At 38.7% G+C, this 15,448-nt stretch overlaps 1 protein-coding gene across 1 annotated transcript in view; it reads left to right on the top strand.

Annotated features, from left to right (window-relative positions):
* The window catches only part of LOC132495489 (coiled-coil domain-containing protein 150-like), an 83,858-nt gene that overhangs the window by 61,111 nt on the left and 7,299 nt on the right, over window positions 1-15,448 (top strand). Inside the window, 9 exon segments of the mRNA XM_060107383.1 lie at window positions 3,594-3,722; window positions 4,612-4,781; window positions 5,831-5,924; window positions 6,718-6,887; window positions 7,807-7,933; window positions 11,230-11,424; window positions 11,866-11,934; window positions 12,027-12,188; window positions 12,914-13,000. Coding sequence (XP_059963366.1) covers window positions 3,594-3,722; window positions 4,612-4,781; window positions 5,831-5,924; window positions 6,718-6,887; window positions 7,807-7,933; window positions 11,230-11,424; window positions 11,866-11,934; window positions 12,027-12,188; window positions 12,914-13,000 — 1,203 coding nt within the window.

The raw sequence follows: 15,448 nt of genomic DNA, 5'->3' as shown, positions 1-15,448 counted from the left end.
GAAAGATAACGTTTGGAGGTGTGAGTAACAACATGGAAAGAACTTCTTCACAAACAGGAAAAACTGATGATGTAGATCAAAACCATCATTCTGGCTATTGCATACTTAGTTTTTGTTTTGGACACAGAAATGTCATATTTGGCTTAAGAGTAACCATTGAGATTTTTAATCTAATTTTCACTTTAAAAATTAATGCTAATAGTCTTAACATTTACCGTAAAATGGGTAAAGCCTGATTTTAAAGTAGAAATACATAAATAGAAGCCCTGAGAACTTGAACACTGGAAAATACTTTCCAAAGAAAACTTAGTAGAGCATCCATCTTTGTTTGGTATTTAAAAATAGGAAGTACTATAGCTTGTCTTCTAGAGTTAACTACAATTTAGACCCTTTCTGTAAGCACTTTTGCTAGTGGCCTTTTCATTTTTATAAATATTTTATAAACACTGGTAAAATTATAAAAAACTATATGCTTCCTAATGTACTTTTCTAGAACAAAGTCCAATAGGTTTTCAAAACCTTATAAGTTAGCATCTTTGGTACTATTCTTGAATCCTTACAGAAGATGTTAAAGTATTTTTAATGTTACAGGTTAAAAGTTTTAAGGAAGTATAATATTGAGGAAGATGTGGGGAAAAGGCATTCTTCTTTGCTGCTGTTTGGAGTGCCCTTTTCCTGTGGAGGACAATTTGGCTTTATCACTCTACACCCACAGTTGTACTTTTTCCTACAGATACACTAGCTTGTACATAAGACATGTTTACAAGGTTACTTTCTGAAGTATTGTTTGTTATTAGCAAAAGACTAGAAACAACCAAAATTCCATCAGTAAGAGGCTGGCTAAATAAATCATGGTATATCCATAGTTTGGAATACTGTTTGAAGATATATTTATCTTAATCATAACATATCTACTATTAGGTTAAAACAGTCAAGGTTCAGAAGAGTATAGAGTATTTTACTATTTGTGTGCAAAAGGGTTGGGGCGATGAAGTATACATATGTATTCACTTTTGAATAGAGTCTCTCTAAAATGAATCGTAATAAATTGGCAACATTATTTTCGAGGAAGGAAACTGAGTGGCTGGGAGATTTTTCACTTTATCCTTTTGTACCTTAAGAGTAATGTGAATGTGCTACCCTTCCAGAATAATTTTATGAACATTTTATTTTCAACAGAAGTAAAAGTAGAGAAAGGATGGTCTTTTCAACAAATGTGCTAAAGCAATTGGGTATCATATGCAGAAACAAAAAAACAAAATACCTTTGATCCATACCTCTTACCATATATAAAAATTAACTCAAAATGGATGAAAGCCCTAAAGGTAAAACCTAAAACTGTAAAACTTCTGAAACATAGGATGAAACCATTGTGACCTTGGATTACACAAAGATTTCTTAGATTTGACATCAAAAGCATGATCCATAAAGAAAAAATGTAACATTGACAATGTATGCTCTTCAAAGACATTGTTAAGAAAATGAAAAGCTACAGGCTGGGGGAAAAAAACATTTGCAAATCACATATCTGATAAAGGTCTTGTCTCCACAGTTTATTAAAAACTCTCAAAACTCACTAAGAAGGAAAAACAACCCGAAAAAAAAAGGCGCAAAGTATTTTATTTATTTGGTGAACACACGTTTCACCAAAAAAGATATACGGATGATAAATAAGCACCTGAAAAGATGTTAAACATCAGTCATTAGGGAAATGCAAATTAAAACTGCAGTGAGATACTACCACACACTATTAGAATGTCTAAAATTGAAAAACTGATTACCCCAAGTGTTAGTGAAGATGTGGAGGAACTCTCATACATTGCTGAAGGGAATGTAAAATCACTCAGCCACTCTGGAAAATAGTTTGGTATTTTCTTTAAAAGTGAGACATACTACTACCATACAACCCAGCCAGTCCACTCCTATGCATTCACCAAAGATAAATGAAAGCATATATCTACACAAAGATCTGTATACAACTGCCCAGAGCAGCTCTACTTGTAACAGCTTAAAACTGGAACAACTCAAGTGTTCAGCAGAACACTATTCAGCAACAGAAAGGAAGAAGTATTGATATATAAAGAAGAGTGAGTGAATCTCAAAATAATTGTGCTGAGTGGAAAATCATTCAAAAATGAGTACATAAAATATGATTTCATTTATATAAAATTCTAGGAAATAAAAGTGAATTGATTGTGACAGAAAACAGGTCAGTGGTAGCCTTGGGTGGATGTGTAGGAACAGGGAGAGATAGAAGTGGGGGAAATTACAAAAAGGCATAAGGGAACTTTTGGGATAATGGAAGTGTTCATTATCATGATTATGGTTTATACATATATCAAAATTGTACACTTTAAATATACATAGCTTATTGTATTTCAGCTATATCTCAGTAAGGCTGTTTTTAAAAATGTGAATGTATTATACTAAAATTAATTATTTTTAAATGTTTAAAATAACATTCTTGAAATGACAAAAACAGTAGCGATAGAGAACAAATTACTGGTTGCCAGGGGACATGGGATGAGTTTGGGGGAGGGTGTGAACACAGAGAAGTAGCACAAGTGAGTTCTTTGCGGCAGTGGAGCAGTTCTGTATCTTGATTGTCGTGATGACAGGAATATGTGCATGGGGTCAAATTACATAGAGCTATGTGCATGTGTGCATACACAGATGAATGCAGGTTAAAAAAAAAGGTGAAGGGCTTCCCTGGTGGCGCAGTGGCTAAGAGTCCGCCTGCCGATGCAGGGGACATGGGTTTGTGCCCCGGTCTGGGAAGATCCCACATGCTGCGGAGTGGCTGGGCCCGTGAGCCATGGCCGCTGAGCCTGCGCGTCCGGAGCCTGTGCTCCGCAACGGGAGAGGCCACAACAGTGAGAGGCCCGCATACTGCAAAAAAAAAAAAAGTGAAAATTGTAAGTTTTGTAGTCTAGTTAATCTCATTAAAGTCAATTTCCTGGTTTTAATGTTGAACTACAATATAAGATGTCATCATTAGAAGCAGGGAAAAGAGTGCATGGGGACTCTGCACTAATTTTATAAACTCCTGTGAGTCTGTATTTCAAGATAAAGTATTTTTTAAAGGAGTAGTATTTAGAATAGTATGATGAATCTGAAACAACTGTGTAGATATACTAAAAGTGTTTCAGAGATGTAAAATTCTAATACTTCTAACTAGGATTAGGACACTATTTAGAACACTTCTGTAACACTGTTTTCTTGACACTATTTAGTACTTATTCACCTTTGCTTTTATGATATTAATTTACGTTGTATTTTCAAATTCTGTGATAATCAGTTTCTCCCCCGTTTTTCATCTTAGCATCATTGTCTTATCTCCCTTACCTTCATTCTGCACTTTCATAGAGATTGACATATATTAGAGATTTGCCCATGTTTATTAACAGATTTTTTTTTGCTTTGTAGTTTTAAGGGGAAAAACAGTTACTAAAGCTAGTTTTTATTTACAATAGTATATAAGCATATTTAATTAAACATTTTAAATTTGGTTTCTAAATTGCTGTGTCTTATTCTAATTGCTGATTTGACTGTGCTTTGGGAGAATCATTTATCATTTCTTTTTTTCTACTAAGGTGAAATCCATTCTTGAAAAGAAAGAAGGGGAGCTCTCACGAGTTGTGAAGGGTCGGGCTGCAGCCCTGAAAGAGAGTCAGAAGTTGAAACGTGACCTCGAAGCTTTGGAGGGCAGGGAGAACAAGAAGGCAAGACATCAATCCTTTCTGAAGTCTGTTACTGAAATGAAGCGCTTCTGAAATCTTTCATGAGCCATATTCTTTCTTTTCTTGTTACCTTTAGTAAAAAAGAATGAGGATTGATCAGAGGAGGATTTTTTTTTTCCTAAAGAAAGGATAACTTTAGAAGAGCTCTAAAATATTTCCTTTAAAAATACATGATTTAGCTCCCAATGTTTTTTTTTCTTCCTGTCTTAAAATAATCAAAAGTCCTATTTTTTTCTGTTGAAACACATCTGACCTTGGTAATAATAACCACCTACTTATGTATTATTAATGTGATATAACACTGTTAAGATTTTATGTTAAGTCAAATTACCAAATGCTTTCTGCTTAACAGTGTGTGTACTTAGTGGGAAGAGAGGTAACATCCCAAACTTCTTGACAGCAGGTGCTAGATTTTGCCCCTCTGAAGAGGGCTGTGAGTCACATCATTCTTCAGCAGCTTCCACTTATGGTCCTCTTTCCTCAGATAATTCTGATGGGCTTCAAATGTGTTATCTTCTTCTGACCCCATGGTAAGATAGCTGAGGAGGGCTAGCACAGGCCAGTCTGGAACCACCTCTAGACCCAAGAAGCTGTTGGTCCTTATGTCTCTAGTTAATATATGTGCTGTGACACGACAATAGTTGGGATGCACTGCAGAGTTCTTCATAGGATCCATGTGATCTAGGGTCTAGTTTTCTTTTTCTCAAAGTCAGAATAACTTAAGAAACAAAATAAATATAAAATATAATTTAATTATTCCTCTTAGCATTCTACCAGACCTGGTTTCCATACTCTTCTAGAAGTCATGGGACTCAGCAGAAGAATAACCAGAAAGGATCAAATATCTTTGTCTTATTTCATTTTCCATTAGGTGGGAAAATTTCAGCAACAACTGGCAGAAGCTAAAGAAGACAACTGCAAAGTTACAATCATGTTGGAGAATGTGTTGGCTTCTCACAGTAAGATGCGAGGCGCTCTGGAAAAAGTGCAAATAGAGCTTGGGCAGAGGGATGCAGAGATTGCAGGCCTCAAGAAAGAAAGGTACCAGAGATTATTTTTCTGTCTTTGTACTTGTATTTTTCTGCTGCCTTGTAGTAAAGAACAGAGTGCAGTCAAGAAACAGTCATTTTCTATTGATTCCCTTGTGAAAATAAAGTAGTAAAATGGTATTTAAAGAACTAGCAAATTCAGGAAAATCTGGAATTATAAATAAAAATGATATCCAAAAATTCTCATATTTTGTAGTGATGTAAATAAGTATGTATTCTAGAAATTCATGTGATATATGCTGTTTTATCCTTGCTGTTTCCTACACCATTTATACCTGCCCTTGGGTCTACAGAATGGTAATTGTCAAGATTAAAGCCAAGTGTCTACTTCTGTTTGAATTAATTATCCATTTATTAGTATCCTATTTATTTTAGATGAATCATTCTGAGAACTACTTTTAGCCATGTTTTATAAGTGAACTCCTTTAAATGTTTCAAAAATTACATAAAAGTTTCCCTTTTAGGTTAATGAACAAATGGTTTGAGTTTAATCAGACCTCTAAGACATATTTTAATACAGTAGTGGTGCATATTGCCTCTGTGTTATGGGAGAACAAGTGAGTTTCATATTCTTCATTGTGCTTGTTTTTTTACATATTATGAATCTGTATTACCTCTGAACTTAAAAAAAGTCAAGGGGATGGTATTAAAAATAGTTTACTATTCACAATAAAATTCTGGGTAAAAAGCAGAAATCTCAACAGCAAGCCAGTCCATACAGAGGTGATATATTTTTGTACTAGTAATATATATAGTATAAAGTTACCAGCCCATGTTAGTCATTAACATGTACTGATACTTTAATATATAAAGCCAAATTGAATCATAAATGGGACAAGTTTTTAATCCATAGGAAAATTAGTTTCTTAACCTGAAGCTGAGGCTACTAATTGTCACCTGCCAACTCTCAGATATTCTGAGCATCTGTAGCCCACTGCATATGCCATTTGGGCTTCCTGGAAGGTGCCCTGTAACTCCCAGTGGTATCATTCCTAGATGGTACTTTTCTATGGTCACTCTCCCTGTGCCCTTCATTTACAGGGCTCTAAATCAAGAGCAGGTACAGAAGCTGGAAGCAGAAGTGGACCAGTGGCAGGCCAGAATCCTTGTCATGGATTTCCAGCACAACACTAAGGTAGAAGCCAGGTTTTTATAGATGATAATGTTGATATTTTTTATTTTATTGGGATATTGCTATTTTGGAAAAATGGAGTAAAACAATCGGGTAAATTTCCTTTCCATTCAAGTCTGAGTTTTGTACAGTGACATATTTCCAAATGGGGAATGGGTCTGTGATCTTACAGTGAACCATTTATTGGCAAACCAGGACCATAATTATGCCTAACTCTCTATCTTATATGGTCTGCATTCTTTTCATGTATTAATGCATAAGTGAAGTTAAAGGGCTTAGAAAACAACATAACTTTAGTCAGAAGTAGCTAGAGTGATCCCACTTAATAAGGAGGCACACTCACATGTTTATAGGTGTATACACACATGAATATGTATCTACACGTATGCACACATATAAAATAGAGATATTTCCTATAAAAAGCTTTTTCTAGAAGGATATACAAGGAACAGTTGCCACTTCTTATCTCTCTAGGCAGTGAGACCAGAGGGTCATAGGATCAGGAAGGGGAGTTTAACTGGTTTAAAACCTTAGAAATTAGGATAAATAAGTTGGCTCTATTTTCCAAAACTCTCTAGTGACCAGTGGAGCATACCCTTCCCACCACCTTCTAAGAGTCTCCTAAGGACTGTCTGTAATAAGTTCTCACATATATATATTCCAGGCATCTGGAGTCTTTGGTTCTGGTTCCAAATAATTATTGTTTCAGAGTTTAAAGAGTGAATATACAGTGTTATGGACTTCTTGTATCTCTTACAGTGGAATTAAAAACAATCTTCTTTCTTCTCTCTTTCAGATAGAGGCTCTACAAAAAGCTCTAGATGTAGCTAGAGAAGAACACAGGAAACTGGCTAAGAGCCTGGAGCAAGCTCTCCAGACAAATCATCAGCTGCAAACAAAGCTTTATCCTGTTCAGGAGAAATTGGAAAGCAAAGAACGTGAGCGACGGAATTTGGAAACCTTCATGTAAGGGCAGTATAGTCACAGTGGAATTAGGGAAGAGCCTCTGGGAGAGAAAGTTTGGCTAATTCACATAAACCCGTTAAACCCTTTTTCCCTACTTTGAGCTAGTACTCCCAGCAGAGCCATGTGAAGGAAGCAGGCATAGTTGAGCAGAGCAGATATTAGCTGGCTGGGGTACGCTCCTTTTCAGCTCTTCCCTCATATAGTGTCGGTCTTCTTCTGTACATGAAGGTTTAAACCAAGTTGGAAGGGATACTTACATGTTTCTGCCAAACCTTTTCTATCAGAAGCTTATGTGTCCTTTAAAAGCATGATTTGGAAAAGGAGGAACAGAAGCATGGATGGGAATAACCCCTCCAGGAGTGGGATAATTCCATTTAAGCAGCTGCTAAACCATTCATTGTTTTCCATTTTTTTCCTGAGATTAGTTAGGTCAAACCCATCAAGTTCAGGTCAAGCCACTAAAGTTTTTGGTTAAACTTTATCTAGGCAAAGGATTTAGATATTAATAACATCCCATGAAAATTTATACCCAAGGGAAATGCATTGTGCACGTGGATCTTTATTCCTTTCACGTAGTGAACATACTGATATAGCAGACAAGTATAAGCTAAAGCAAAGAAGGTATTTTTCATATTTGTAATCTGTACAAATTTTATATTCTGGTGAAATGTTGCTGGCTCAAGACTACTCAGTATTGGTTAAAACAAGAGCATGTGTTTCACTCTTTTGGGTGGATCTCTTTATATTGAATAACTTTTTGTTTTTTAATGCTGTAGGTAAATGCTTATTTCTTCTTCTTTCTGTTAATGAGTTCCAGATCAGTGATTTTTACCTGGTGGCTGATCTGCTTCTCATTGGTAAATGACGCCTACTAAGATGTTTTCTAAAGGTGATTTATCATGTCTCTTTTTCAAAACAGAGAACGGATGAGTGAAGAATCCAAAATAGAAGCAGAGTTGCATGCTCAACGCCTAAATGCTCTAAGAAAGCAGTTTCAAATTGAGAGAGAAACTGCAAACAAAGCAGCACAACGGGAAGTGACTGAGGTATGGAGGCAAGCGAGAAAAGTCTCCCTCTAGGTGAATGCCTTTGAAGAGGAGAACCAGCTACAGGAGTTCCGAGAATGGCTACAGTTGTTCTTTGGTCCTTCTAATCCCCCTTTTGCCAGCAAGCCAGATACGTCTCTATGCTGTTTGTAAATTAACACACAAAAAGTTTCTGATATACAGTTATCTGCCCAATGAAGGAATGCCTTGGTGACAGCCTTCCCATTGGAGAATAATAACTGAGTGGGAAGGAGGAGACCGCCATCTGCTAGACAGATGGCAAATCACCTGTCTCCTCAATTCACTTAACTAGCATCCATCATGCACCTATCTCCTCCTAAGAGGCACAAGTAAAAACAGCAGAAGATGTGGTCCGTGCTAAATTACCCCTTATTTAATTGTCATCTCCACTCTTTACATGAGACAACTAGGAAGACATCAGAAGATGTTTCCTGGATAGCTAGAAGCTGTGTACAATTTTAAAGGAATTCAGAAGTAAGGGAAAGTTTGCTTTAGGCTGGTTGGGTGATCGAAGAAGAGGGGAAGCTTGACGCAATTCTACAGGGTTGAGACTGGCAGAGCTGACAGGGCTGTGACACTCTATGTAAGAGGATGAACAAAGCTTAGTTACAGAAATAAATAGGACATGTGAGCAAAGAAAAAGGATTTGCCTCTCTTGGTCAGAGCAGAGACTTTAGGAAATTTCTGAGAAAAGGGGGTTAGCTTAGATGAGACCAGCTGGTAGATGGCCTTGACTCCCAGAATGTTGGATGGAAAGTATTAGGTAACAGTAGAGCACTGTAGGTTTCTGAGAAGGCTGTGAGCACAATGTTAGGTCAGTTAGTCTGTTAGCAGTGGAGAGTAGGTAAGAATGAAGAGAAACTGGAAACATGGAGGCTAAGGGGAACTAGAGCATTTACTCTGGGCTTCAGATGATTAGAGCCAAGCAAAGTGTTTCTGTTGAAAATAGAGAACAATCAAATCAAAAATCCATTTTAATTAATAGAAAAATCAGACACTAAATGTATCATAAGCAAAGGGGAGGGAGTAATTAAAATAATTCCAAGACTTGGTTGGGGTGGCCAGTCTGTATTTTGCCAAATTTAGCGTATTTAGCAATTGCACTTGACAGCGCACAGTCACAAAATCAGATTCAACCGTTTATATGATGCTTTGTAAATTGACAAAGCACTGTATAAGTGTTAAAAATATTACAGAAATAATTTCTGTGGGAAACAAAAATGGGCACTGAAATTAAAAGTACCTTTATTCAGAGAGAGTTGTTCAGAATATTTAAAAGTTTAAATCCTTTTAACAGGGATCAGTAAAGATGGTGAACTTGTGCAGGAGAGACCAAGGAACAGTATGAGTGTGATGTCTTGAGCAGTCAGTGGCAGGGGTGGGCTCAGGGTGCACTGTTTAAGACTCCCAGCGCTGCCTCTTATTAGCAATGTGTAAATTTACTATCTGTGCAGATGACTTCACTTTTGAGTCTCAGTTTCCTCAATCAAAATGGAAATCATCACAACTGCTTTCCAGGGTGGTTTTGAGGGTTAGTTTTTAGGGCTTACCCAGTTTTGACAAAGCTGTGATTGAGGTAATGGTGGAATATCTAACAGAAATTTAGTTGGGTGATAATAAAAGACTAACACTGTAGTGTGAGGTTAGGATCTGAGGGAATGAGCTAGTATAAAGAGAAAAGGTAACAAATAATTTTGACTTTTTTCTTTGACATGTTAAATACCAGCCACAGAGAATACCACCCTCCTATCGTCTCCCTCCTCAGCTGCCGTCTCTTCTTCCTAAAAATCCAGTGGTACTCATTTAAGGGCATAGGAGGGAACTCTGTAAAATGATTTAAGTAATGTTAAAAGATAAATTGAGGAATAATAAAATTAAGTTTATTTGAACAAAAATCAATTTGAATCAGGCAGTATGCAACTGATTGCAATAGACAGGCGCTCTGAGGAGTTGTATAAAATGAAAGACTTTTATAGGCAGAGGGGAGCAGGAACAAGGAAGTTATACTAGGCAAAAAAGTAGATTAGTTAGTAGTAGCAGAGTTACTTCCTTTAAGGGATGGCAGGGGTCTGTCAGGCAGATTACTCACCTAATGCTGATCAGGCCATTCCTGATTGACTGGTTTAAGAGTCCTTTTCTGGGAGAGCCAAAACTGTAATTAAGTCTCAGTTTGGTGACATAAGGTTTAGCATAAGTGACTTCATTGTGGGCCTGTTGTCTTGTTTTTAATAGTAATCACTATGTTATTTTTCCACTAGACAAGTTTATTAAAATTTCTAAACAAAAAGCAGTATTCATAAGAAGTATAAACTACTATGTAAATAAGCTACAAGGATATATTGTACAGCACAGGGAATATAGCCAGTATTTTATAATAACTGGAGTATAATCTATAAAAATTTTTAATCACTATGTCATACACCTAAAACTAATATAATATCATAAATCAACTATACCTCAATAGAAAAAAAGCAATATTATAAAAATACATGCAAGGATAGTCAATAACCGATAGGTGTATTTACATAAACTCCATATAATTTATTTTCACTTCTCCATACATGAGGTCACAAGTGACAGAAAGAGACGAGCTTAAGCTTTAAAAAAAAAAAAAACAAAAAAAAAACCTTTAAAGCACAGCAATGAGCACTGAGCAATTAGTGTGTGCCAGGCTCTATATTCCTTCTCTGCCTCCTCTTGTTTAACTGTTACATGAATCCTATGAAGTAGGCTATTCACATACTTTTCCAATGATGAACCTGAAGCTTAGGGAAGTTAATTATCTGAAATTACTTGACTAGTGTGTGGTGAAGCTGAGATTTTAACTTCTGTCTGATTCCAAAGCCATGCTCTTAGAAAGCAAATGACGAACATACATTTACATTATCTGTTCTAAGAAAAACTGTGTTCTTTAGTGTTAAAAATTATGAAAATCACTGAGAGTGTTTCTCCACAAATCTACTTATTATTATTGCCTCACTTACCCTCCTTTTTTAAATATCTATTTATTTGGCTGTGCCAGGTCTTAGTTGCAGCACACAGGATCTTTAGTTGTGGCACACAGGATCTAGTTCCCTGACCAGGGATCAAACCCGGCCCCCATGCATTGGGAGCACAGAGTCTTAGCCACTGGACCACCAGGGAAGTCCCATCACTTAACCTCCTTTTTAAAAGAAAGGTCCAAAGAGAACAAAATATAGGGACACAGCTAAACATAAGCTTCTCTTACTGAATGGAAGGTTAAAATGTTCTAATTTTCCCTTTGTATCCCACAGCTGAAGAAAGCCCTTGATGAAAGCAACTTCAGATCAGTGGAAGTATCCCGGACCAACCAGGAGCTGCGGCAGAAACTGACAGAGTTGGAAAAGATACTGAACAGCAGCAAGGAGAAAATAAAGGATCAAAAGGCCCAAATTAAGTTCCACTTGTCAGCTAGGGCGAATAATGCTCAGAACATAGAGAGGAGGAAGGTTGTATGAGAAACCCTGACTCTCCTCTCCTCCTTAGTATCTGATGAGGATCCAGGCAGGCAGTGGTGTCTGGGGAAGATGGTTTCAGAGCCCCCCCACCACCATGTGTTCTCTGGGAATTACAGCTACACCTGGGAAGTGGGCAGATTGCCTGGGGGGAGGTGGGGGGAGACTCTTTGTCCCGCAGAGATACTGCTGCATCAGTGTTTGGTTTCTCATTAGCTGCCAGTGTCACATTCTGGCTCCCCAGCTGTCTCTTCCACAGTGATTGTACAAGACTTAGCTCTTTCGGGGTCAGGGGGCTGGATGGGAAGGAGAGCCCAGCAGGAACTGGTAACTGTGGATCTCATGTGGGATTCTTTCTGTCAGCCTATAGGCAAAAAGAGCAAGCCAGTTTTTCCACTGATCATCTTTCTATGTTATTTCCACATTTACTTTCAGCAAACAGAAACAGAATTGAGGCAAGTGGAGCTAATTAAGGATCAGTATCTGAAAAAAAGCTATGAACAGGTAGATGATTTCCACACACTCTGTTTACCATTCACATGAAGTCCCAAACTTGGACAGGTTCACCGACCGTCTCCCTCTTTGTGCCCTACCAGGCACTGAGTATCCAGAAATGTGTATCTGAAATGACTAACCTACAGCAGGAGATGCAGCTGTTGGCCAAGAGCCAACATGATCTGTCAGCTCAGAATAAACAGCAAGAGCTGCAACTCGAGGCAGAGCAGAAGAGGAGGTGGGAGCTGGAGCATCGGTGCCAGGTAAAAGGGTTCCTAAGATTCATCTCAGAGATTACCAGCAAAGGCCATGTGCAAAACCCAGCATGAGGGCACCTGGCTTTTCTAGGCTCTATAGAAGAAGACAAACTTACAAGTCGTTCATCTTAGCTAAGTCCTTAGAATCATATCTAGGAATGAAGCCTGGAGCTTTGACTATGGCACCTCGTCTTCATGTTCAACTTAATAAAAATGATACTCATTTTTAAAGAACGGCTAAAGCTCACATATGCAAAGTACTAGTTACTAAGCAAAACTTGTGAACTTCATAGTCTTTCAGGAACTTTACACCCCTTGGTTCTTCCCCATAGCTCAGATACATCTGTTGCCGTTACAGGACTTTTATCTACTCCCAACCTAATGAAAAGCACATTTTATTACCGAAAAGGGACTTCAAGAGACCATCAAGCTCTTGCCTTCCAACAGAGATTATCTGCTATGAAAAGTATTCCCCAATTCTGGAAAGAGATGTTAATCATCTTTTCTCAGGAGAATCTGTAAATCAAAATCTATAATCATATACACAAATGTATACTGTAGGTTAAACTGAAAATAATAGTTTTTATCTTATAGTCTGGTAGCACTCGGAGTTCGAAAGTACCCCATCATACTTTCATAATTTGGTTGCTCATTTATTACAATATCGAAGCTTTTTCTTCCATATATAGTACATTGGGAGTTTGTCAAAAATCTTTGTATCACGTTTTCAGGAATTGGAAGAAACAGTTAGACACCTGAAGAAATGTAAAGAGGCAACAGAGGATAAACTGAAAGAAGCTAGTGTGGAATCAGAACAGGTAAGCGAGACCCACAGACATGAAGACTTAGACAAGCTTCCTCAGACACGATGACCCTGAAACACAAGTCCGTGTAATATCCTTCAGTAACACAGTTGTCAGGAGTGCAAAAGGCAAGAACCAATACCTTAGTATAGCCTCCGTTATAAAGAATAGTTTTAGATTAAGATTCTGTGTCTTGATGAGACATCATAGAATGCTAAAAGATTGATTGACATTGACTAATATTAACTTGGTAGTCCAAGCCCCTGAAATTCCAGAAATCCCTGGAATTGGGATTGACATATCTACACTAATATGTATAAAATAGATAACCAATAAGAACCTGCTGTATAATAAATAAATAAAATTCAAAGAAGAAGAGATTCTTAAGCTAAAGGTATCACAGTGACATTGCTGCCAGTTTATCCCTTTTGTAGCCATTAAGTTACATGATAATATGACTGTCAGAATGGTATATTAAAAGGAATATGGGGGGGCGGGGTGAAGACGGGGCACTAGGAGGACGCAGAATTCGCGTCTCCTCACAACGAGGGCACCTACCAGGCACCCCGGGGACCACGGATACCTAAGGGGACGGGAGGAACCCCCAGAGACCAGGTAGGACCTGGGGTGTGGGGGGGAGTGAGGGGGGAGGAGAAGCTGAGGTGGGACAGGACTGGCACCTGGCGGGCAGCTAGGGGAGGGGAAGGGATTCCATGCCTGAAGGGGGAAATTTGGGTACCACTGGGAGGGCAGAGGATCAAAAGGGAGCAGGGCCAGGTTTCCCCTGCCCACTTGGGCCCCTGGGAGCCTGCTGAGATCCCGGGCCTGACCCTCTGCCCACTGAGGCCCCCTCCAGCTGTGCGGGTCCTGAGGGAGTGGGAGGGAAGGGGGAACAAAAGTAAAGGCTGGACCTGTGGGACTGGCACCCCTGAGGGGTGGCTGGGGGAGGGGAGGAGTTCCTACACCCAGCGGGACCCACCCACGGTTAGGGGTCCAGCAGCAATGGGGGGAGACCCTGGAGGAGACAGTGGGGGAGGGCACAGAGGAATGGAAGGAAACAGGGCCAGCGCTTTCCCTGTTGGGCTCCTGGGCCTAATCCTCGGAGCCTCCCCCCTACTACGCAGAGCCCAAGCCCTGCCCCTACACCCCCCACCCAGGGCCCCACCTCTACACTCAGAGACCCCCTCCAAGGCACTGGGCCTAAACCCTACCCACACACCCTCATTCAGGGCCTTACCTCCAAACTCCAGAACTCCACACTGCAGAGGCCCTCCCTTCCTTCCACCCAGGTCCTAAGCAGAGGCCCTGCCCCACCTTAAACCCCACCCCTGCCTAAGTTCCACCCCTGCCTAAACCCCACCCCCCCATAGCTAAGGCTTTTTTTTTTTTCCTCTCTTAGATTGGGGTTCTGTTTTACCTTGTTGACTAATTGTTGATTCTCTTATATTTTTATATTTCCTAATCTTTTATTTTTCTAATTTTATTTTATTCTTTATACTTTGTTATCGTTCTCTCCTTTTGGCTTGTACCCCCCCTTTTCTTTTTCTTTTTTCTGTTGTGGTTTTATTTTACCTTGTTGCAGTTGTTTCAATTATAGTTTTATATTTCCTAATATATTTTTTATCTTTCTAATTTTCTTTTCTTTTCTATTCTTTGATATTGTGCTGCTCTGGTCCTTTTTTTCCTTTTTCTTTTTTCTTTTTATTTTTTACAATGCCACAAAACTTGCAAGATCTTGGTTCCCAGGACAGAGGTCAGGCCCGAGCTCCTGTGGTGGGAGCTCCAAGTCTGCTGCACTAACAGAGAACCTCAAACCCCAGGGAATATTAATGGGAGTGAGGCATCCTGGAGGTCCTCATCTCAGCACCAAGACCCGGCTCTATCCAACTTCCTGCAAACTCCAGTGCTGGACGTCTCAGGCCAGACAACCAGTAAGATGATAGATAGGAATACAGCACCACCCATCAAAAAAAAAAAAAATGAAACGACCAAAAAAAAAAATGTTACAGATGAAGGAACAAGGTGAAAACCTAAAACACAAATAATTGAAGACGAAATAGGCAAGCTACCTGAAAAAGAATTCAGAGTAATGATAGTAAAGGTGATCCAAAATCTCAGAAACAGAATGGAGAAATTACAAGAAACATTTAACAAGGATCTAGAAGAATTAAAGAGCAAACAAACAAACAGTTACTGAAATTAGAAATACTCTAGAAGAAATCAGTAGAAGAATAACTGAGGCAAAAGAATGGATAAGTGAGCTGGAAGATAAGATGGTGGAAATAACTGCCAGGGAGCAGAATAAAAGAATGAAAAGAATTGAGGGCAGTCTCAGAGACTTCTGGGACAACATTAAACACACCAACATTCGAAATATAGGGGTCCCAGAAGAAGAAGAGAAAAAGAAAGGGACTCAGAAAAGATTTGAAGAGATTATAGTTGAAAACTTCCCTAACATGGGAA

This window comes from Mesoplodon densirostris, chromosome 8 (assembly GCF_025265405.1).
Source record: "Mesoplodon densirostris isolate mMesDen1 chromosome 8, mMesDen1 primary haplotype, whole genome shotgun sequence".
Classification (NCBI taxonomy): Eukaryota; Metazoa; Chordata; class Mammalia; order Artiodactyla; family Ziphiidae; genus Mesoplodon; species Mesoplodon densirostris.
This window is presented reverse-complemented; position numbering and strand designations above follow the sequence as displayed.